This window comes from Leucopleurus acutus, assembly GCF_964270905.1.
Source record: "Leucopleurus acutus genome assembly, chromosome: 6".
NCBI classification, from domain to species: domain Eukaryota; kingdom Metazoa; phylum Chordata; class Mammalia; order Artiodactyla; family Delphinidae; genus Leucopleurus; species Leucopleurus acutus.
The window spans coordinates 24,709,777-24,733,264 of NC_139149.1; the positions used below are offsets into that span (position 1 = coordinate 24,709,777).

Consider the following 23,488-nt stretch of genomic DNA (forward strand, 5'->3'; position numbering starts at 1 on the left):
TGGCGCGCGACTGCGACAGAGGAAAGTTCTTCTCTTTTTTAAACCGCCGCCAGACTCCCGGCCCAAAAAGCAGCCGGGATTTCAGAGCCCACGCCCAGGCCCCACGGCGCAGCCGCCCGCCCGCATCTCTCGCCACCCTACCCGAAACCAGCCTTTTCTCGCCTCTCCTCCCCGCCCTTCTACCAGCCAATCCTAGGCCCGGCATGCACCGCGCTGACCTTTCCCTTCCAGCCTACCCCCACCTTTGGGCGCCTCCAAATGACAAGCGGCGCGGAGCATTGTGGTCCCGTGCGCGAGAGCGAGGCCCGGGCCGGAAAAAGAAAGCAAAAGACTAGGGCGAGCCGGTAGGGCGGCCCCCGCGCACGCGCACGGGCGGCGGCGGTGGTGAAAAAGGGTGGTGCGTGGTCTACGGCGAGCGGAGTGGGGCGGGGTCGCGCGGCCTTGGCTGGGTGTCCGCGAGCCGGGAGGGGCGGGGGGTGGGTGAGGGAGCGGGCGGAGGAGGAAGTGTCATGGCGTCCGGCCGTGGAGCTTCTTCTCGCTGGTTCTTTACTCGGGAACAGCTGGAGAACACGCCGAGCCGCCGCTGCGGAGTGGAGGCGGATAAAGAGCTCTCGTACCGCCAGCAGGCGGCCAACCTCATCCAGGACATGGGACAGCGTCTCAATGTGTATCCTTTCCTATTTTTGGCCCTGCGCCTCTCACGCCCTGTCCCCCTCACTACTCGCCGGGTCGCCGGGCCTGGTGCCCCGCGAACATGGCGCCGCTGCCTCGGTCTTTCCTGGGCCTCGGCCGCGCCGTAAGGGAAGACAGGCTAGAGTTCTGGAGGCTCCGAGCGGCCGGCAGCGGAGGAGGGGAGGAGAAAGGGAGTCCGGTGAATGCGGGCTGGGAGGCTGCGTTGTGTAATCTGTTTGGGGCCGCGCGTAGTGACGGCGGGGGATGGGAGTGCCGCCCGGGCGAGAGGGAAATCTTAGGGATTATCGCAGAAAAGAGCCGGCTGCTTCTACTTCTAGTCCGAGAAGGGGTTGAGAGCTAGGAGGGAGATGCTGAAAGGCGTAAGTGTTCTCTGCAGCCTTTCCCCGCTCTCCTCGCCGGTTTGATGGCGGTTCACTTGTACCTTGGGAGCGCACGGGACGTCTTTATGTTCCTGGCATGGTTTTGCATGGGTGCGCGCGCGCGTGTTTCAACTGTTTGATTTTGGGTTTAGTCGTAGCCATTGATAAATGCTTCCTGGGCTCGCTTAATAGCAGTATTGGAGCGGAATGCTCGGCGTTTGTTATTATTCCGGCTATTTATTCGATGGGGAGCCTTTTCGATCCGCCAGCCCCCACGCCATCATCCTGTGGGTATTTAGTTTTTTCTTATTACAGTTTGGGGATTGGTTTTGAGTGAACGGGGGCCTTGGAAAAGAACCGTAGATCGGGAATTTTCCTTCAAAATTGTTTTGGAAAAGAGATCTTGTTTTTCTCCGATATTTCCTAAATGTTAACGTTCCAGCTCTCAGCTTACGATAAACACTGCGATTGTTTATATGCACAGGTTTTACATGCACCATTCTTTCACCAAATTCAATAGAAATGTAAGTATTGTTTTATTAATCTGTTTTTGAAACAACCAAATTTTAAGATATAATCGATACGCAGAAAAAAGTTGGTCGTGGATTTTACTATTGTATTTAATGTTCTGTTAACAGTGAAGGTGAATCGCGTGATAAACATTTTGCTTCAAATGTGGGGTTTCTGGTTGGTTGGTTGGTTTTTTTAATTTGTGTTGACAAGCTGCCAGGCGCTGTGTCAGGCTCTGCCAGGTCTTTTGAGCTAAGAGATAAATCAGAAGCATTTCTCTTCTCAAAGAGTATTTATTACATTGGTATTCATTTAAATTTTACACTCAACATTTGAACAATTTATAGGTACAATGTAATTGTAGAAAACCCAGTCATACTGTTGTACATCTTAATTGTATTGGACTCATATTGCTTCAAATACGGTGAATTGGGCTTAGTTTAATTGTAACATTGTTTTCAAATGACCCTTTGAAAGAGTTAAATGTTTAGCAGAAATATTTCATTTGCTAACAAAATTTAAGTTGTAAAACGTTCTTGTTTATCACATTTTAGCATTAGTTGTCTACTTAAATTTTTGGTGGTTTGAATGGTGTCTTGCTTCAGAAATACTATGTCAGAGGTGTGTCTGTGTATGTACAATTAGTTTGAAGTAAATCTTATCTTCCAATACTAAAGTACTGATTTGGAACATATTCTGTAAATTTTGACAAACTAGTAGTGGCGTTTAGTTGAAATTTTCATTTTAAGTTATGAAAATGGCACTTCGGTGTCTGTTCTTTTCAGAGAAATATGAATACTGTGTTGTACCTGTTATCAAAGAAAATTGCATATTGTTTAGAAATATTTAGCTCTACCTTATTTCTCACCATATTTTTTGCTCACAGCTATTTATAGAATGCTATTCTGAAAGGAGTGTGGAAAAGTTGACCCTGGAAGACTTTATGCAATTTGTGGATTGTCATTAGGACCTTTTAAGAAAACAGTCTTTGAAAAGGTCCTTTTTTTTAGTTGGAAGGAAAAGCTTCATAGTTTAGATTGATTCCTATTTTAACCTCTTCTGATCATAAATCTGATTTGGTTTATCAGATTGGCATATAGGTTTATATTAAACAGTATACATTTTGGTTTCTTGCAGTCTCCACTGCTTCTACTTTTCATCTTTTAAATCTGTTTGATTCTTGCTCTGTTTATATTTTTCCAGTTATTTCTTGTACATAGAACTTAGGTCAGTGATAGTGTTAGGGAAGAGAGAGGAAGCCTTTTTGGTATAACATTTAGATTGAGAGAAATACAGTTTTATTTAAATTGTCTCCTAAGGCAGTAGTGAACTGATGAATACTAATGTAAGTGTGGCTTCCCTTAAGTAGCCCTGGAATATGCTGGTAGGAATCACAAATCAAAATAGTTCTGGAAATTCTTTTTTTTTTTTTTTTTGCGGTACGCGGGCCTCTCACTGTTGTGGCCTCTCCCGTTGCGGAGCACAGGCTCCGGACGCGCAGGCTCAGCGGCCATGGCTCACGGGCCCAGCTGCTCCGCGGCATGTGGGATCTTCCCGGACCGGGGCACGATCCCGTGTCCCCTGCATCGGCAGGCGGACTTTCAACCACTGCGCCACCAGGGAAGCCCTGGAAATTCTTGATGTGGCTACAGATGTCCTATTTGCTTACTTTTCTACTTCAGTAATGATTTCACCACAAGACTACACTTCTCTTTTTGAACCCTCCGTCTTTCATAGTTTGTCTCTATGGCCTGGTTGGTGTGCTTTAAAGCAAAACCTTACTTAACAGCCAAAATTCACAGCTGTAACCTTAAGTTGACTGGTGAAGCCCAGGTCACTTGCATTCTAACTCTTATTATTTTATTTAAATGCCATCATTTAATAAGAAAGCCAGAGTATTCATTTTTATTACCCTACTTTCTGTCTTCTGTGTGTATAAAGGCAAACTTCAGTGTTTTGCATTGAGTCATTATTAGACTAATTGAAATCTGATGCTAATTTCTGTTTTGAGAAATAAATTGCACCCTTCATATCTAACCATTGTCTTTTTTACCTTTGCTATTTTATCAAAAGTGGTTTTAATATTTATTTGTGTTGGTACACTTGCATCAATTGCACAGCCTCACTCTTTTATCTTTTTTTTTTTTTTCCTATTCTTTTAGGGTGAAGGGGGTGGTCTCAAATTGAATGTGAGTCACTTTCAAATTCATACTCCCTGACATCACTGGGAAAATTTTTCTTACAAGGTTATAATGGAATGTCATGGTAGACTTTAAAAAAGCATGAGTCTCCACCACTAAGTAAATTGAACACCATTCGGTAAATTAAACCATAACAAGCTTCAATTTAAAGATGCTAGTAACAACATATATCTAGTTTTATAATAAATATGCATTCATTATGTAAAAATATTTATGTGGCTTTATTTTATTTTTTCACATTAACAAATTTTACCAGTAAAAAAATCCCCTAAAGGTCAAGTTGGTCTTGTTTTAAAAGTTAGTGTCAACAGAGCTGTCTTTTATCATTGTTACTTTCTCTTTTTAGAAGGTTGGATGGCTGCCAGCAGGAAATGACTTTTATATGTAACCTAATTAGATAAATCTATCCTTTGCTCACTGGATGCAGTGAGGTTTATGTAATTGAGATTAGTAATTGAAGAATGGCCTTGCTGGATCAAGCTCAAGATAAATCTAATGAAGTATATAAAAAAGCCCTGGAACCAGTAGTGCCTCCACAAAGTATGTACTGTGGGAGAGCATCCTCCCCAGTGTCAGTCGTAGAATAGATAATTGACCCAGCTTTTCCTAGAAACTCTGTTCATTAGTTTGGTTAGTCAAGTTTATGATGCATTTGTTTCTTATATTAATTCCAAGTCTTTTGAGTTCTCTTAAGATGAGGTTGTAAAGAACACACTCTTAGTATTTTTGTTGGTCATGGTCTAGTCTCATCTCTCTCTCCAATTCGTGTGATCATTTTAATCTTCTCTTTCTTTAGTTCTGTTGCCTCTTTTTTGAGCTGCAGCAATTGAAACATTATAGTATGCCAAATTTAAATGTAGCTTTGTTTAAGGTCTCAAGAGTACACAATAAGTTAAGGGCAGTATTCAGAACTAATGATTTTTGACTGTGATGACATCTAAGAATGCACCATCTATGTCATATCTGAGTTTCACTTAATACATTTAAGATTAGTCAGCTGATACACATAAAGGAACTTGTATTTGCTTGTGCTAAAATTTGATTACCACTTTTTGCTTGCAGTCTTAATCTTTCTCAGTTGACTTGGTTCTTGACTAGTAGATACCACTTGAAAATTTAAAGATTTTCTTTTTGCATTCCTTTCCTCCCCTGTAAAGACTTAAGTGATTTAAAGGAAAGCCATTCTTTTCTCTCTAGAAAAGTGCCCACAATCCCTGTTCTTTGTCTGATAATAAAGCATTCTCCCATTCTAATTTTTATTAATAGTCTTTGCATAGAAATTTATTCAAGATTTTTTAATGGTAGATTTCATTCAGTTTACACCAACTGTTGCTTATTTATACTCAGATTGCTCATAAAATTGTCATAACCAATTGCCACTTGTGAAAGAATAACATTTTGGGCAATTTGGTTAGTTAAGGATTTTGTTTAAATTTGTATTGTGAAAGCCCTAAATTTCTCTCAAACATAGGAATCTAGATAAAGTTAAATGTAACCTCCCTGCCCCAAAAGGACAGGGGGATTTTGTTTCCTTTCTTTTTTGGCTATACTCACCAGTACCTCACATAAAGTTGGTATTTGGCAATAGTTTGTCAATAGAATGTATCAAATCTTGTTGCTCATAGGTCTGTTGAGTGAATTCTTCCACATTTTCCTCTATATTCATCCTCCCCACATAGACACATTTTAAATGTTTTATTATTGAAAACTAACAGACACATGGTAAATGAAAACAGTAGAAAAAGGGATATGGTAAACCTCCCTCCCATCCAGGTATCTAAGCCCCCTGCCCTACAGCATTTGTTGTGCACAGTTTCTGTGTGCCCTTTCAGAAATAGTTTTTGCTTGTGCAAGCATATATGTGTGTATTTTTTTCAGCACAGAAAAGGGTTTTTGTCTGTTTTTTTCACAATTCTTAGATCAGCACACAACAGCAATATGAGAACAGACAGAATTGGACTGGTCCTAGTTGGGGTTAGATGTGGCTGTTTCTGGAGAAGTAATTTTTAATATGGCACCAGAAAAGGATAGTATAGATTGACCCAGTGTAACTCAACCAGAGGCAGCTTTGCCCACCAAGGGACATTTTACAATGTTTAGAGACATTTTTGGTTGTCACAGATGGGAAAGGGGTACTACTGGCATCTGGTGGATAGAAGCCGGGAATGCTGTTAAACATCCTACGATGCATAGGATATTCCTGCAAAACAAAAAGTTAACCTGGTACAAAATGTCAGTAGTGCTGAGGTTGAAAAAACCATGGGTAAACCTCCTAAAGTGTTAAGAAGTGAGACTAAAAGCTATGTTATTGTCACTAGATTAATTTTGAGTGTTTGGTGAATTTTATCTGTTCTAGTAAGAAATAGCCTATTCATCTGTAGTTCTTCAAGGACCATAAGAACACAGATCACATTTGTAATCTTCTTCTAATTGGGGGCTTTAGGGAAACTTTTTGGTATTTCTAAAATTTGAAGTTTAAATTTAGCTCATTAATAAATGTTGCTTTTCTGTTAAGTACTAATGTGTTTTTTAGCCTCTTATTTGAGTTTGTTGTGAATCTTACCATATTAGAAGATATTTTAGTAGTTTGGCTTCTAATTTTGTTTATGGTGGGAGTTTTTTGTTTTTTTTGTTTGTTTGTTTTGTTTTTGCGGTACGCGGGCCTCTCACTCTTGTGGCCTCTGCCGTTGCGGAGCACAGGCTCTGGACGCGCAGGCTCAGCGGCCATGGCTCACGGGCCCAGCCGCTCTGCGCCTTGTGGGTCTTCCCGGACCCGGGCACAAACCCGTGTCCCCTGCATCGGCAGGCGGATTCTCAACCACTGCACCACCAGGGAAGCCCTATGGTAGGTTTTGACATAAATTTTTTTGTTACTCAAATCTGCCAGCCTTTAATTTTGCTTTATTTCATTACCTTTATGTTTATCTGGAGATAAATGTCTACCTACATTTATTTATTTATTTCATGGGAAGAGATTCTTGGGTTTTGACGTTTGTTTTTCCTTGTTAGGTTTATTTTGGTATGTGGTTCCTAAACACTTACTTAAGGTTGATATTCTCTTTCTTACCCCAGATGAAGAAAATCATAAAGGTTAAACACTTTGTCTGAAGTCACACAGCAGCTGAGTGACAAAAGCTAAAAATCGCACCCAGATCTAGACTCCATTGTTGATGCAGTTATCAGTATTTCTGCCTCAAGTATCTGTTACTAGAAATCTTTTCATAGCCCTGAAATTTTTCACTAAAAGCAGTTGATGTGTAAAGCTTTTGTGATGTGCCAGTTGTGATTCACCAACGCTCGGCATGAGAATTATCAGGATGCTCCTCTAAAACATGCTTTAGTGGGCTGTACCTTAAACCTATGTAATCAGAATATTTGTGGTGGGACCTGGGATCCTCTACCTTAACAAGCTTCCCAGGTGATACTGATGCCTGCTAAAGTTGAAGACTGTTCGTTTAAATTTTGATGTTTCCCCTGTGTCTCATAATCTGTTATACAGTCAGCCCTCCATGTCTGTGGGTTCTGCATCTGTGGATTCAACCAACTGCAGATCAAAAATATTTGGGAAAAAATTCATTTACAAAAAGCAAAACTTGTATTTACCCCACACCAGCAACTATTTACATAGCATTTGCATTGTATTAGGTATTATAAGTAGTCTAGAGATGACTTAAAGTGTAAGGAAGGATGTGCGTAGGATATATGCCATTACTATGCCATTTTACATGAGACTTGAGTATCCATGGATTTCGGTAAATGTGGAGGGGTCCTAAAACCAATCCCCCACCTGTGGCTACTGAGAGATGACTGTACACTGGCCGTTTTGTAGAAGTTAAATCAGCATGTTTAATTCTTTTACCTACAAAAGTAAAATGTCTTTGAAATCTGAGTGGTTGTTTATATTATAGCTCACTTATGCTTCTGCTTTTTAATTTAATAAAGCAATTAGTCGAAGAATAATCTTATGTTCAAAATCCATTAATGCTACTGGGAAATACTGTAGGGCTGTCCAGTAGAACTTTCTGTGATAATGGACGTATTCTGTATCTTTTATGTTCAAAATGATATGTACTGACCAAACACGTTTCCTGGATTATAAATTTGAGATTATTAGACTAGATGATTTCTAAATTCCTTTTCAACTATAGATTGTGTGGCTGAAAATTTATTAAGATCCCACTCTGTAGGGCTTCCCTGGTGGCACAGTGGTTAAGAATCCGCCTGCCCATGCAGGGGACATGGGTTCAAGCCCTGGTCCGGAAAGGTACCACGTGCTGGAGATCAACTAAGCCCGTGCGCCATAACTACTGAGCCTGCACTCTATAGCCCGCGAGTCACAACTACTGAGCCCACATGCCACAACTACTGAAGCCCACGCACCTAGAGCCCATGCTCTGCAACAAGAGAAGCCACTGCAATGAGAAGCCCGTGCACTGCAATGAAGAGTAGCCCCCACTCGCTGCAACTAGAGAAAGCCCATGCGCAGCAACAAAGACCCAACGCAGCCAAAAATAAAGAAATAAAATAAATTTATTTTTTTAAAAAAATCCCACTATGTAATAGGCGTTTTACTTATGGCAGCTGAAGTATTCTCCTCCTGAGGAAACATGCAATTACTAAGTTACTTGTCCAGAAAGTAGCCGTTACGTGATTGGCATTTGAACCTAGATCCCTAGCCTGATCGCATGCTGCAGTTCTCGCTTGTGTCTAATATGTTTAAGAAATGTTCCTAATGTGTTTCAGAAATAGGGCACACTAATTATTGATGCCAGTGATTTCTAAGGAGGAGATGAGTATACAAGTGAATAATGAAAATACTGTCAGATTTTGATTTGCTTTTCTCATTGGGTGAAATCCAGTGAAGTCCTCTTTTGAGTTAGGCCCCAATTCCTCCTTCAGCCATACATCAATCTTAGGATTTACACATTGTGCATCGCTATTTTTCCGTGTGGTGCTTTCCCTTCACTTTTCATGTGATCCTGACCTGTCAGGTTGTGAGACTGAGCTGAAGTTACAACTCTTCATAAACCATTCCCCAGATAACTCCACTCTTTCACTTCTGTTTGATTCTCTGACCTTATCCTTTGGGTCCTGTTCTATTTCATCTATTTGGTATTCTTTAGTGCTGTAGTATAACTGTGCGTATATGAAATGAAGTGGGTTTTTTTATGTTTTTTGTTTCGTTGGTTGGTTGAGTTTTTTTGGCCATGCCACGTGGCATGCAAGATCTTAGTTCCCCGACCAGGGATCGAACCCGTGCCCCCCAACAGTGGAAGCGCTGAGGAGGTGGGTTTTTTTAATTGTTACAAAATGAAACACAAACATGTAAAACCACTAAATATATAGCATAGTGAATTATTATAAGGTAAACAACTTTGTAACTACCACTCAAATCAAACAAGGGAACTTTGCTAACTACCCCAGAAGTGCCTTCATGTGCTGCATCCCAATGTCAACCCTTTCCTTCCCTCCACAGAGGGATAGAAAAACTGTCCTATCCTTTCCCATTATTAAGGATTTGGTAGGTTTCTTAAATCTCTCAAGGTACAGGTTTCCCCTCTATCCCTTTCTTTTACTTAAATTTTATCTGTTGAAGGACCTAGGACATTATACCTGTAGAGTTTCCACCTGTCTGGGTTTTACTAACTGTATATTCATGGTGCAGTTTATTATGTTCCTTTGTTGCTGTATTCCCTGCAAATTGCCAGTTGGATCCAGAAATTTGATCAGACTCATGTTAGATCCCTTTGGCAGGACTACAGGTGATGTTATATTCGTTAATCAGCAGGCACCTGATGTCTGGTTGTCTTTTTGTGGTGTTAGCAGCTGTCGATATTCAATGCCTAGATCCTTTTATTCGTTGTGATACTTTAATTCTGTCATTTCTTCTTCATTTATTAATTGGAATATTTGTATAGTGAAATGTTGTGATTCATCACTATTTGGACATCCGGTGGTACAAGTTCATATAGGAAAGGCAGAATAAATACTTGATTCTTGCCCTGTATTTACCACCTTTGTTGAGATAAAATTTACATACCATATATTTCATCCTTTGAAAGTGTACAATTCAGTGGTTTTTGCGTACGTTCACAATGTTGTACGTCAATTTTAGAAATCTGTATCACCCCAAGAAGAAATCTCACATCCTTTAGCCATCTCTTCCCATTCTTCCAACCAGCCTATTCTGGACATTCCCTATAAATGGAATCATTCAATGTGTGGTCCTTTGTGACTGGCCTCTTTCACTTAGTACATAATGTTTTCAAGGTTCGTCTGTGTTGTAGCATGTATCAGTACTTCATTTATTTTTCTTGCTGAACTACCATTATACCACATTTTGTATATACATTTATCAGTTAGTGGACATTTGGGTTGTTTCTACTGTTTGGCTGTTATATTGCTACTATGAACATTTATGTATGTTTTTGTGTAGATAGATGTTTTGGTTTCTATTGAATATATACCCAGGAGTAGAATTGCTGGACCATCTGGTAACTCTGTCTGTACCCATATATTCTGGGATAGTTTCGTCAGTATCTGTTATAGCAAGATATTCCAGGTTCATCCTGTATGTTTTATATCCACAGCCGAAATGGCCATTTCTTTAAGAAACCCTGCTTTTTCTTTTAGTAGAAAGTGGTATTACAAGATATCAACCTGGACCCTGGAGATACTCATTGTTGCTATGTTTGTCTTGTTTTTAGGCATCTTCAATGAACAGAGCAAGGAAATACATAGTAAATATGTATTCGCTATACACATCAACATATTGTTTTTCATTTAACAATAAATATATGAACTATACAAAATATAGGTGGACTTGTTATATATATATACATTTTAAATATATATATTTAAGATGTCTTAGGAATTCATTCTGATTCAAGCAACAATAGCATTTTTTACTTAACTTCTTTCTTTTTTCTTTTCTTTAACCTCTTTTGTATTACATCTCTGTGACCTTTCTTTCACACCAAAAATCTTAGTTTTGAAGGATGTGGGAATGACAGGATTTAAATATCCCAATATCACTTGTTAATCCCACATTACACAAACATGTCTCAGAATTACAGTATAACCACCACCAGTGTAATTACTGAGAACAGTTAAATGTTTTTGTTTGCTTTCCCCTCACCCCCCTGGTTTTTAAAAGTTGTACCTACATTATCATAAATAGCCATTACAAAACTCTCCCTTTTAATCTTCATTCAAGCTTAGTTCTGCAAGTAACTTTATTTGTATTGTTCACTACCAGTGCGTATGTTGAAGTCTCTGTAGTCATTTTGATTGTTTAAAGTTATCTTGAAGATCATGGAAACAATATTGTCTGAATCCTTGGATGTTGATAATTGTTTGTGCCCTTTATATCCAAGGTCAGTTTTGCTGGATATAAAATTTTTGGCTTGTGCTTTCTTTTCTTAAGTATCTTAAATGTGTAACAATTGCTTTTTTCTTTTTTTCTGGTATAAAGCATTGCTGGCAGTTTGGGTGGTGATCTAACTTTCTTATATTTATTTTTGCCTAAGTGGCCAAAGGATTTTTTTTCCTTAAAAATCTAGGTGGTTCTGGGTTGATATGCTCAGGTGTGTGATGTGCTCTTTGAATGTGTGATTTCATATCTTTTTTACTTAGGTTTTGTGTTATGAATCTTTTTTTTTCTTTTATTTTCCACATCTTTATTGGAGTATAATTGCTTTACAATGCTGTGTTAGTTTCTGCTGTATAACAGTGAATCAGTTATACATGTACATACATCCACATATTTCCTCCATCTTGCGTCTCCCTCCCACCCTCCATATCCCACCCCTCTAGGTGGACACAAAGCACCTAGCTGATTTCCCTGTGCTATGCGGCTGATTCCCACTAGCTATCTACTTTACATCTGGTAGTGTATATATGTCCATGCCACTCTCTCACTTCATCCCAGCTTACCCTTCCCCCACCCCGTGTCAAGTCCATTCTCTACGTCTGCATCTTTATTCCTGTCCTGCCCCTATGTTCTTCAGAACCATTCTTTTTGTGTGGGGGGATTCCATATATATGTGTTAGCATACAGTATTTGTTTTTCTCTTTCTGACTTACTTCACTCTGTATGAAAGACTCTAGGTCTTTCCACCTCACTACAGATAACTCAGTTTCGTTTCTATCTATGGCTCAGTAATATGCCATTGTATATATATATATGCCACATCTTCTTTATCCACTCATCTGTCAGTGGACACACAGGTTGCTTCCATGTCCTGGCTATTGTAAATAGAACTGCAATGAACATTGTGGTACATGACTTTTTGAATTTTGGTTTTCTCAGGGTATATGCCCAGTAGTGGGATTACTGGGTCGTATGGTAGTTCTAGTTTTTTAAGGAACCTCCATACCGTTCTCCATAGTGGCTGTATCAATTTACATTCCTACCAACAGTGCAAGAGGGTTCCCTGTTCTCCACACCGTCTCCAGCATTTATTGTTTGTAGATTTTTTTTTTAAGATGTTGGGGGTAGGAGTTTATTAATTTATTTATTTATTTTTGCTGTGTTGGGTCTTCGTTTCTGTGCGAGGGCTTTCTCTAGTTGTGGCAAGTGGGGGCCACTGTTCATCGCGGTGCGTGGGCCTCTCTTGTTGCGGAGCACAGGCTCCAGACGCGCCGGCTCAGTAGTTGTGGCTCATGGGCCTAGTTGCTCCGCGGCATGTGGGTTCCTCCCAGACCAGGGCTCGAACCCGTGTCCCCTGCATTAGCAGGCAGATTCTCAACCACTGTGCCACAGGGAAGCCCGTGTTTGTAGATTTTTTGATGATGACCATTCTGACTGGTGTGAGGTGATACTTCATGGTAGTTTTGATTTGCATTTCTCTAATGATTAGTGATGTTCAGCATCCTTTCATGTATTTGTTGGCAGTCTGTATATCTTCTTTGGAGAAATGTTTGTTTAGGTCTTCTGCCCATTTTTGGATCGGGTTGTTTGTTTTTTTGTTATTGAGCTGCATGAGCTGCTTGTAAATTTTGGAGATTAATCCTCTGTCAGTTGCTTTATTTGCAAATGTTTTCTCCCATTCTGAGGGTTGTCTTTTGGTGTTGTTTATGGTTTCCTTTGCTGTGCAAAAGTTTTAAGGTTCATTAGCTCCCATTTGTTTATTTTTGTTTTTATTACCATTTCTCTAGGAGGTGGGTCAAAAAGGATCTTGCTGTGATTTATGTCATAGAGTGTTCTGCCTATGTTTTCCTCTAAGAGTTTGATAGTGTCCGGCCTTAGGTTTAGGTCTGTAATGCATTTTGAGTTTATTTTTGTGTATGGTGTTAGGGAGTGTTCTAATTTCTTTCTTTTACATGTACCTGTCCACTTTTCCCAGCACCACTTACTGAAGAGGCTGTCTTTTCTCCATTGTATATTCTAGCCTCCTTTATCAAAGATAAAGTGACCATATGTGCGTGGGTTTATCTCTGGGCTTTCTATCTTGTTCCATTGATCTATATTTCTGTTTTTGTGCCAGTACCGTACTTTCTTGATTACTGTAGCTTTGTAGTATAGTCTGAAGTCAGGGAGCCTGATTCCTCCAGCTCCGTTTTCTTTCTCAGGGTTGCTTTGGCTATTCGGGGTCTTTTGTGTTTCCATATAAATAGTGAAGTTTTTTGTTCTAGTGCTGTGAAAAATGCCATTGGTAGTTTGATAGGGATTGCACTGAATCTGTAGATTGCCTTGAGTAGTATGGTCTTTTTAACAATGTTAATTGTTCCAATCCATGAACACAATACATCTCTCCATCTGTTTGTGTCATTTTTAATTTCTTTCATCAGTGTCTTATAGTTTTCTGCATACAGGTCTTTTGTCTCCCTAAGTAGGTTTATTCCTAGGTATTTTTTTGTTGTTGTTGCAGTGGTAAATGGGAGTGTTTCTTTAATTTCTCTTTCAGATTTTTCATCATTAATGTATAGGAATGCAAAAGATTTCTGTGCTTTAATTTTGTATCCTGCTACTTTACAAATTCATTGATTAGCTCTAGTAGTTTTCTGGTAGCATTTTTAGGATTCTCTATGTATAGTATCATGTTATCTGCAAACAGTGACAGTTTTACTTCTTCTTTTCCAATTTGGATTCCTTTTATTTCTTTTTCTTCTCTGATTGCTATGGCTAAAACTTCCAAAATAATGTTGAATAAAAGTGGTGAGAGTGGGCAACCTTGTCTTGTTCCTGATCTTCGTGGAAGTGCTTTCAGTTTTTCACCATTGAGAACGATGTTGGATGTGGGTTTGTCATATATGGCCTTTATTATGTTGAGGTAAGTTCCCTCTATGCCTACTTTCTGGAGGGTTTTTATCATATATGGGTGTTGAATTTTGTCGAAAGCTTTTTCTGCGTCTGTTGAGATGATCATATGGTTTTTCTCGTTCAGTTTGTTAATATGTTGTATCACATTGATTGATTTGCATATATTGAAAATATTGAAGAATCCTTGCATTCCTGCAATAAACCCCACTTGATCATGGTGTATGACCCGTTTAATGTGCTGTTGGATTCTGTGTGCTAGTATTTTGTTGAGGATTTTTGCATCTATGTTCATCACTGATACTGGCCTGTAGTTTTCTTTCTTTGTGACATCTTTGTCTGGTTTTGGTATCAGGGTGATGGTGGCCTTGTAGAATGAGTTCGGGAGTATTCCTCCCTCTGGTATGTTTTGGAAGAGTTTAAGAAGGAAAGGTGTTAGCTCTTCTCTAAATGTTTGAATTCACCTGTGAAGCCATCTGGTCCTGGGCTTTTGTTTGTTGGAAGATTTTTAATCACAGTTTCAATTTCAGTGCTTGCGATCGGTCTGTTTATATTTTCTGTTTCTTCCTGGTTCAGTCTCAGAAGGTTGTGCTTTTCTAAGAATGTCCATTTCTCCCAGTTTGTCCATTTTATTGGCATACACTTGCTTGTAGTAATCTCTCGTGATCCTTTGTATTTCTGCAGTGTCAGTTGTTACTTCTCCTTTTTCATTTCTAATTCTGTTGATTTGAGTCTTCCTTTTTTCTTGATGAGTCTGGCTAATGGTTTATTAATTTTAGTTTTTAGTTTTACTGATCTTTGCTATCATTTCCTTCATTTCTTTTTCATTTATTTCTGATCTGATCTTTATGTTTTCTTTCCTTCTGCTAACTTTGGTGGTTTTTTGTTCTTCTTTCTCTAATTGCTTTAGGTGTAAGTTTAGGTTGTTTATTTGAAATTTTTCTTGTTTCTTGTGGTAGGATTGTATTGCTATAAACTTCCCTCTTAGAACTGCTTTTGCTGCATCCCATAGGTTTTGGGTTATTGTGTTTTCATTGTCATTTGTTTCTAGGTATTCTTTGGTTTCCTTTTTGATTTCTTCTCTGATCTCTTGGTTAAGTAATGTACTGTTTAGCCTCCATGTATTTGTATTTTTTACAGATATTTTCCTGTAATTGATATCTAGTCTCATAGCATTGTGGTTGGAAAAGATACTTGATACGATTGAATTTTTCTTACATTTACCTAGGCTTGGTTTGTGACCCAAGATATGATCTATCTTGGACAGTGTTCCATGAGCACTTGAGAAGAAAGTGTAATCTTCTGTTTTTGGATGGAATGTCCTATAAATATCAATTAAGTCCATCTTGTTTAACGTATCATTTAAAGCTTGTGTTTCCTTATTTATTTTCATTTTGGATGATCTGTCCATTGGTGAAAGTGGGGTGCTAAAGTCCCCTACTGTGGTTGTGTTACTGTCGATTTCCCCTTTTATGGCTGTTAGCATTTGCCTTATGTATTGAGGTGCTCCTATGTTGGGTGCATAAATATTTACAATTGTTATATCTTTTTCTTGGATTGATCCCTTGATCATTATGTAGGGTGCATCTTTGTTTCTTGTAATAGTCTTTATTTTAGAGTCTATTTTGTCTGATTTGAGAATTGCTACTCCAGCTTTCTTTTGATTTCCATTTGCATGGCATATCTTTTCCCATTCCCTCACTTTCTGTTTGCATGTGTCCCTATGTCTGAAGTGGGTCTCTTGTAGACAGCATACATATGGGTGGTGTTTTTGTATCCATTCAGCCAGTCTGTGTCTTTTGGTTGGAGCACTTAATCCATTTATAGTTAAGGTAGTTATTGATATGTATGTTCCTATTACCATTCTCTTAATTGTTTTGGGTTTGTTATTGTAAGTCTTTTCCTCCTCTTGTGTTTCCTGCTTAGAGAAGTTCCTTTAGCATTTGTTGTAGAGCTGGTTTGGTGGTGCAGAATTCTCTTAGCTTTTGCCTATCTGTAAAGGTTTTAGTTTCTGCATCCAATCTGAATGAGATCCTCTCTGGGTAGAGTAATCTGGTTGTAGGTTTTTCCCTTTCATCACTTTAAATATGTCCTGCCAGTCCCTTCTGGCTTGCCGAGTTTCTGCTGAAAGATCAGCTGTTAACCTTCTGGGGATTCCCTTGTATGTTATTTTTCCCTTGCTGGTTTTAATATGTTTTCTTTGTATTTAATTTTTGATAGTTTGATTAATGTGTGTCTTGGCATGTTTCTCCTTGGATTTATCCTGTATGGGACTCTCTGTGCTTCCTGGACTTGATTGAGTATTTCCTTTCCCATATTAGGGAAGTTTTCAACTGTAATCTCTTCAAATATTTTTTCAGTCCCTTTTTTTTTTCTCTTCTTCTTCTGGGATCCCTGTAATTTGAATGTTGTTGCGTTTAATGTTGTTCCAGAGGTCTCTGAGATTGTCCTCAATTCTTTTCATTCTTTGTTCTTTATTCTGCTTTGCAGTAGTTATTTCCACTATTTTATCTTCCAGGTCATGTATCCGTTCTTCTCCCTCAGTTATTCTGCTATTGATTCCTTCTAGAGAATTTTTAACTTCAGTTATTGTGGTGTTCATCACTGTTGGTTTGCTCTTTAGTTCTTCTAGGTCCTTATTAAACATTTCTTGTATTTTCTTCCTTCTATTTCCAAGATTTTGGATCATCTTTACTGTCATTACTCTGAATTCTTTTTCAGGTAGACTGCCTATTTCCTCTTCATTTGTTAGGTCTGGTGGGTTTTTATCCTGCTATTTCATCCGCTGTGTATGTCTCTGTCTTCTCATTTTGCCTAACTTGCTGTGTTTGGGGTCTCCATTTCGCAGGCTGCAGGTTCGTAGTTTCCATTGTTTTTGGTGTCTCCTTCCAGTGGGTAAGGTTGGTTCGGTGGGTTGTGTAGGCTTCCTGGTGGAGGGGACTAGTGCCTGTGTTCTGGTGGATGAGGCTGGATCTTGTCTTTCTGATGGGCAGGACAGCATCTGGTGGTGTGTTTTGGGGTGTCTGTGACCATGATTTTAGGCAGCCTCTCTGCTAATGGGTGTGTTTGTGTTCCTGTGTTGCTAGTTGTTTGGCATAGCGTGTCCAGAACTGTAGCTTGCTGCTCGTTGAGTTGAGCTCGGTCTTGGCTTTGAGATGGAGATCTGTGGGAGAGCTTTCGCAGTTTGATATTATGTGGGGTCGGGAGGTCTCTGGTGGACCAGTGTCCTGAACTCGCCTCTCCCACCTCAGAGACACAGGCCTGACACCCGCCCAGAGCACCAAGACCCTGTCAGCCACACAGCTCAGAAGAAAAGGGAGAAAAAAGAAAGAAAGAAAGGAAATAAATAAAATAAAGGTATTAAAATTTATTAAAAAGAATAAAAGTAATTTTAAAAAGAAGGAAAGAAGAGTGCAACCAAACCAAAAAAAAAATCTTCCAATGATAACAAGTGCTAAAATCTATACTAAAAAACAAAAACAAAAAACGGACAGTCAGAACCCTAGGACAAATGGCAAAAGCAAAGCTATACAGACAGAAATCACACAAAGAAGCATACAGATACACACAAAAAGAGAAAAAGGAAAAAATATATATATATAAAAAATTTAAAAAGGAAGAGAGCAACCAAATCAATAAGCAAATCTACCAGTCATAATAAGCTCTAAATACTAAACTAAGATAAACATAAAACCAGAAATAAATTAGATGCAGAAAGCAAACCCCAAGTCTATAGTTGCTCCCAAAGTCCACCACCTCAATTTTGGGATGATTTGTTGTCTATTTAGGTATTCCACAGATGCAGGTACATCAAGTTGATTGTGGAGATTTAATCCGCTGCTCCTGAGGCTGCCTGGAGAAATTTCCCTTTCTCTTCTGTGTTGCACAGCTCTTGGGATTCAGCTTTGGGTTTGGACCCACCTTTGCGTGTAGGTTGCCTGAGGGCGTCTGTTCCCCACCCAGACAGGACAAGGTTAAAGAATTGGCTGATTCGGGGTCTCACTCAGGCTCTGGGGTGGGGAGGGGTATGGATGCAGGGCGAGGCTGCGGCAGCAGGCAGCAGAGGCCAGCAGGACGTTGCACCAGCCTTAGGCGCACCGTGTGTTCTCCCAGGGAAGTTGTCCCTGGATCACGGGACCCTGGCAGTGGCGGGCTGCACAGGCTCCCCGGGAGGGGCGGTGTGGACAGTGACCTGTGCTCGCACACAGGCTTCTTGGTGACTGCAGCAGCAGCCTTAGGGTCTCATGCCCATCTGTGGTGTCCGTGCTGGTAGCCACGGCTCGTGCCTGTCTCTGGAGCTCATTTAGGCGGTGCTCTGAATCCCCTCTCCTCGCACACCTGGAAACAGTGGTCTTTTGCTTCTTCGGCAGCTCCAGACTTTTTCCGGACTCCCTCCCAGCTAGCTGTGGCGCACTAGCCCCCTTCAGGCTGTGTTCACGCAGCCAACCCCAGTCCTGTCCCTGGGATCTGACCTCTGAAGCCTGAGCCTCAGCTCCCAGCCCCCGCCCGCCCCGGTGGGTGAGCAGACAAGCCTCTTGGGCTGGTGAGTGCTGGTCAGCACCGATCCTCTGTGCGGGGATCTCTCCGCTTTGCCCTCAGCACCCCTGTTGCTGTGCTCTCCTCCGTGGCCCCGAAGCTCCCTGCTCCACCACCCGCAGTCTCTGCCTGCGAAGGGGCTTCCTAGTGTGTGGAAACCTTTCCTCCTTCACAGCTCCCTCCCACTGGTGCAGGTCCCGTCCCTATCCTTTTGTCTCTGTTTTTTCTTTTGCCCTACCCAGGTACGTGGGGAGTTTCTTGCCTTTTGAGAGGCCTGAGGTCTTCTGCCAGCGTTCAGTAGGTGTTCTGTAGCTTGCTCCATATGTAGATGTTGTTTTGATGTATTTGTGGGGAGGAAGGTGATCTCCATGTCTTACTCCTCCACCGTCTTGTAGGTGCAAATTCACCATCTGAATCATTTTTTTAATGTCTGTTAGTTTGGAGGTGTGTTGGTTTGTTAAATTTTTTGGTGTTTTTAATTGTGGTAAAATATAACATAAAATGTAACATTTAAGCCATTTTTAAGTGTACAGTTCAGTGACATTAAGTACATTCACATTGTGTGCACCCATCCCCACCATCCATCCATATCCAGAACGTTTTATCTTCACAAACTGAAAGTCTGTTTTGTAATCAAACTTCACATTTCCCCTTTCTCCCCACCCCCAGCAACCACCGTTATACATTGCTATGAATTTCACTATTCTTGGTACCTCCTGTAAGTGGAATCTTAAAATATTTGAACTTTCATGTCTAGCTTATTCCACTTTACCTGATGTCTTCAAGATTCATGTTTGTTGTAGCATGTGTCAGAATTTCCTTTCTTTCTAAAGCTGAGTAATATTCCATTGTATGTTTGTACTACAGTTGTTCATCCATTTTAATTTGTTAATGGACAGATGGATAGCTGCTATAAACATGAATATACAGATCGCTCAATTCCTTGCTTTCAGTATTTCAGGGTGTATACCCAGAAATGGATTTACTGGATCACATTGTAATTCTGGGTTTAATTTTTTGAGGAACTGCCATACTGTTTTCCATAGCAATAGCACCATCTCATATTCCAACTAGTAATGCACACAGATGCCAATTTCACATCCTCACCAACACTCTTTTTTGGTGTTTTTGGCTGCATTGGGTCTTTGTTGCTGCGCACAGGCTTTTCTCTGGTTGCGGAAAGTGGCTACTCTTCATTGCGGTGGCTTCTCTTGTTGCAGAGCATGGGCTCTGGGCGTGTGGGCTCTAGAATGCAGGCTCAGTAGTTGTGGCGCATGGGCTTAGTTGCTCCGCAGCATGTGGGATCTTCCCAGACCAGGGCTCGAACCCATGTCCCCTGCATTTGCAGGCGGATTCTTGACCCCTGTGCCACCAGGGAAGCCCCACCAACACTTACTCTTCTGGTTTTCTGATAATAACCATCCTAACAGGTGTGAAGTAATATTTCATTGTAGTTTTGATTTGAGATTCTCTGATGACTACTGGTGTTGAGCATCTTTTCATGTGATTATTGGTCATTTATCTTCTTTGGAGAAATGTCTACTCAAGTCCTTTGTCCATATTTTAGTTGAGTATTTTGTTGTTAAGTTGTATGAGTTCTTCATATACTCTGGATATTGATCCCTTATCATATACATGATTTGCAAGTATTTTCTTCCATTCTGTAGGCCAACTTCATATATACGTGTATATATATATATATATAATATATATTTTAGTGCACAAAAGGTTTTAATTTTGATGAAGTCCAAATTTTTTCTTTTGTTGCCTGTGCTTTCTTTTTTTTTTTCCCCGGCAGTACGCGGGCCTCTCACTGTTGTGGCCTCTCCTGTTACAGAGCACAGACTCCGGACGCACAGTCCCAGCGGCCATGGCTCATGGGCCCAGCCGCTCCACGGCATGTGGGATCTTCCCAGACCGGGCCACGAACCCATGTCCCCTGCATCGGCACCAGGGAAGCCTGTTGCCTGTGCTTTTGGTGTCATATCCAAGAAATCATTGCCGGGCTTCCCTGGTGGCGCAGTGGTTGAGAGTCCGCCTGCCGATGCAGGGGACATGGGTTTGTGCCCTGGTCCGGGAAGATCCCACATGCCGTGGAGCGGCTGGGCCCGTGAGCCGTGGCCGCTGGGCCTGTGCGTCTGGAGCCTGTGCTCTGCAACGGGAGAGGCCACAACAGTGAGAGGCCCACGTACTGCGGGGAAAAAGAAAAAGAAATAATTGCCAAATCCAAAATTATAATCCAAAATTATTTCCCGTATTCTTCTAAGTTTTATAGTTTTAGTTCTTACATTTAAGTCTTTGGTCCATAGTGAGCTAATTTTTATATGTGGTGTAAGGTAAGGGTCTGATTTTTGCATGCGGATATTGTTTTCTCAGTACCATTTGTTGACTTTTTTTTTAAGCAGTTCTTTCTAGTGTGATTTTTGTTGCTTAGGGACAACTCTTCTAATTTTTTTCTTCTAGTATCTTTGTAAGACCTAAATACTTTTTGTGATACTCACTTTTTTCAGAGATTAGTTTTCCTGAGTTTTAAGTAGATGTGTTTCAGAGGAGCTTTTCTAACTTCACTGTTATTTTGTGTGATATTCAGAAATGTAGCAGGTTGCTTTCTGGGGTTTCCTGGCTGTGTTCCCCTACCTCATTTTTATCTCTGCTTTGCCTTGTACCTATCCTGCCAATTTTGCTTTTTGTTCCCAGAAGTTTTTCTTCAATATGGAGTCCTGGAAGAGAGCCTTGGGAGATCAGTTTCAAAAGTTCATAGAAGTTAGCTTCAACCCTTTAAGCCTTATTCTAGGCCTCATGCATTCATCCACTTAATTGGACTTGACAAAATTTTTCCCAGGTTTAGCTGCTGTTATCAAATTGGCCTGCCATGGTTTCCAGTGGGTGCCTGTTGGCTACTTTGAGTTTCTTCTGTTATCAAGTCCAGCACATGCCCCATTACTTCCCTTTCCTTACTGCATAGATGCTGATACTGTAGGTATTGTGGTTACAGTAGCCTGTTTTCTCCTCTCCCATTTGTATTTTGGGATTTCCTTGTTAAGTGGTGTGGTTATAAGCATCCATAGGCTCTTGGTTTTGCTATCTTGTTACTCTGATTTTCTGTGGAGATTTGAGTAAGGAAGGCAGAAGATCCATCAGAGAGAGTTTGATAGACATATGAAAGCATGTGATATTCTTGTTAGATTTTTTTTCAGATTGATTCTGAAAAGAGCTCAAAGTTTTTAAAAAAAAGCTTTAAGGTTATTTTGAGACATGGTGCTCTATATGTCTAGTTACATATGTTGACTGGTGGAATGTATTGACCATATCTTATACAAGTCTTTATAAAGTCTTCATGAAGCAGCTTTTTTCCCTCAAAATTAAATGATTGTAAAATATTCATATAATTCATACTTTTTTTCGTGCACACACACATACTTGTGTCTGCTAGTCTTGTTAGTTCATATGCTTCTTTGATGGCTTTAGCTTATTTGTCCCAGAACTAAGAAAGTATTTTATACAACTTGGTGATGTGGTAATTCTAAACTGAGCCTGGTCTATAGAATAGAGCAGATTTTTATGTTAAGAAATATGCAAAGAGTGTTTGCATTAGCCAAGGCACACAAAGGTCTCTGTATGAAGACTGACTTTATGTAATTTATAAACTGATTTTGAAGGCATAACAAAGATATTTTTAGTACATAAAATTGTTTACAGTAATTTTTTTAAGTGAAAATCAGATTATATCACTATACATTCTACTATAAACATGTGTACACATTCTAGGGAATGAGGAAAGTGATAAAAACATCCTTACCACCCCACAGCATTTTGGGGCATTAACTTAATATTTTATACTTAAATATAAGTTGTGGTCCTAGTTGTAAAGCTGGCATGTTAAGTACTCCGTGTATGTCATATTTAAGGAAATAGATGTGATGTGAACTAATGGGCATAGGGTTTCTTTTGCGGGTGATGAAAATATACCTTAAATTCACCAGTTTAGAATGTGTAATTCAGTGGGTATATTTATAGAGTTATGCAGACATTATCACAGTCTAAGTGTATAGTACTTTCATCACCCCAAAAAGAAACCCCATGCCTATTAGCAGTTTGCTGATTTTTCTCCCCCCTCCCAATCCTGGACAACCATTCTGTCTCTGTAGATTTGCCTATTCTGGACATTGCATATAAATGGAATTATGCAATATGTGGTATTACACTTAGCATAATGTTTCCAAGATTCGCCCATGGTGCAGCATATATTAGCACTTCATTCCTTTTTACTGCTGAGTAACATTCCATTCATTGTGTGGATATACCTCATTTTATTCGTCCATTTATCAGTTTGTGGACATCTAGGTTGTTTCAAATTTTTTGCTATTGTGAATAATGCTGGTGTGAACATTCGTGTGCAAGGTTTTGTGTGGAGTTAAGGTTTTGTTTTCTCTTGAGTATATACCTGGGAGTGGAATTGCTAGATTGTATGGTAAACCTAGACCTCAATAATCTTAGGTAGCTTTTTTAAAAAAAATATTTTATTTATTTATTTATTTTGGCGGCACCAGGTCTTAGTTGTGGCACATGGGATCTTCCTTGTGGCGTGAGGGATCTTTTAGTTGAGGCATGTGGACTTCTTAGTTGCTGCATGTGGACACTCAGTTGCAACATGCATGCGGGATCTAGTTCCCTGACTAGGGATTGAACCCGGACCCCCTGCATTGTGAGTGAGGAGTCTTACCCACTGAACCACCAGGGAAGTCCCTTGGGTAGCTTTTTTAAAGACATTTTGTGAAACTGCCAAATGGTTTTCCAAAGTATTCATACCATTTTACCTTCCCATAAACAGTGTTAAATGGTTCCACTTTCTCCACATCTTTGCCAACACTTAAACTGGCTTTTTTCAAAGTTATGGTTATCCTAGTGAGTGTACAGTAGTATCTCGT

The 23,488-nt window shown here is 40.1% G+C and overlaps 1 protein-coding gene across 3 annotated transcripts in view; it reads left to right on the plus strand.

Annotated features, from left to right (window-relative positions):
• The first annotated feature begins 506 nt into the window (after positions 1 to 506).
• CCNT2 (cyclin T2) overlaps positions 507 to 23,488 on the plus strand; it is a 48,392-nt gene continuing 25,410 nt past the window's right edge. For all 3 annotated transcript variants that reach the window (XR_014326260.1, XM_082840630.1, XM_082840631.1), the window contains exons 1-2: positions 507 to 667; positions 1,495 to 1,576. Coding sequence is in view for 2 of the 3 variants with exons in the window: in XM_082840630.1 (XP_082696756.1) it covers positions 510 to 667; positions 1,495 to 1,576 (240 nt within the window). In the remaining variant the exon portion in view is untranslated. The remainder of the gene's footprint in view (positions 668 to 1,494; positions 1,577 to 23,488) is intronic.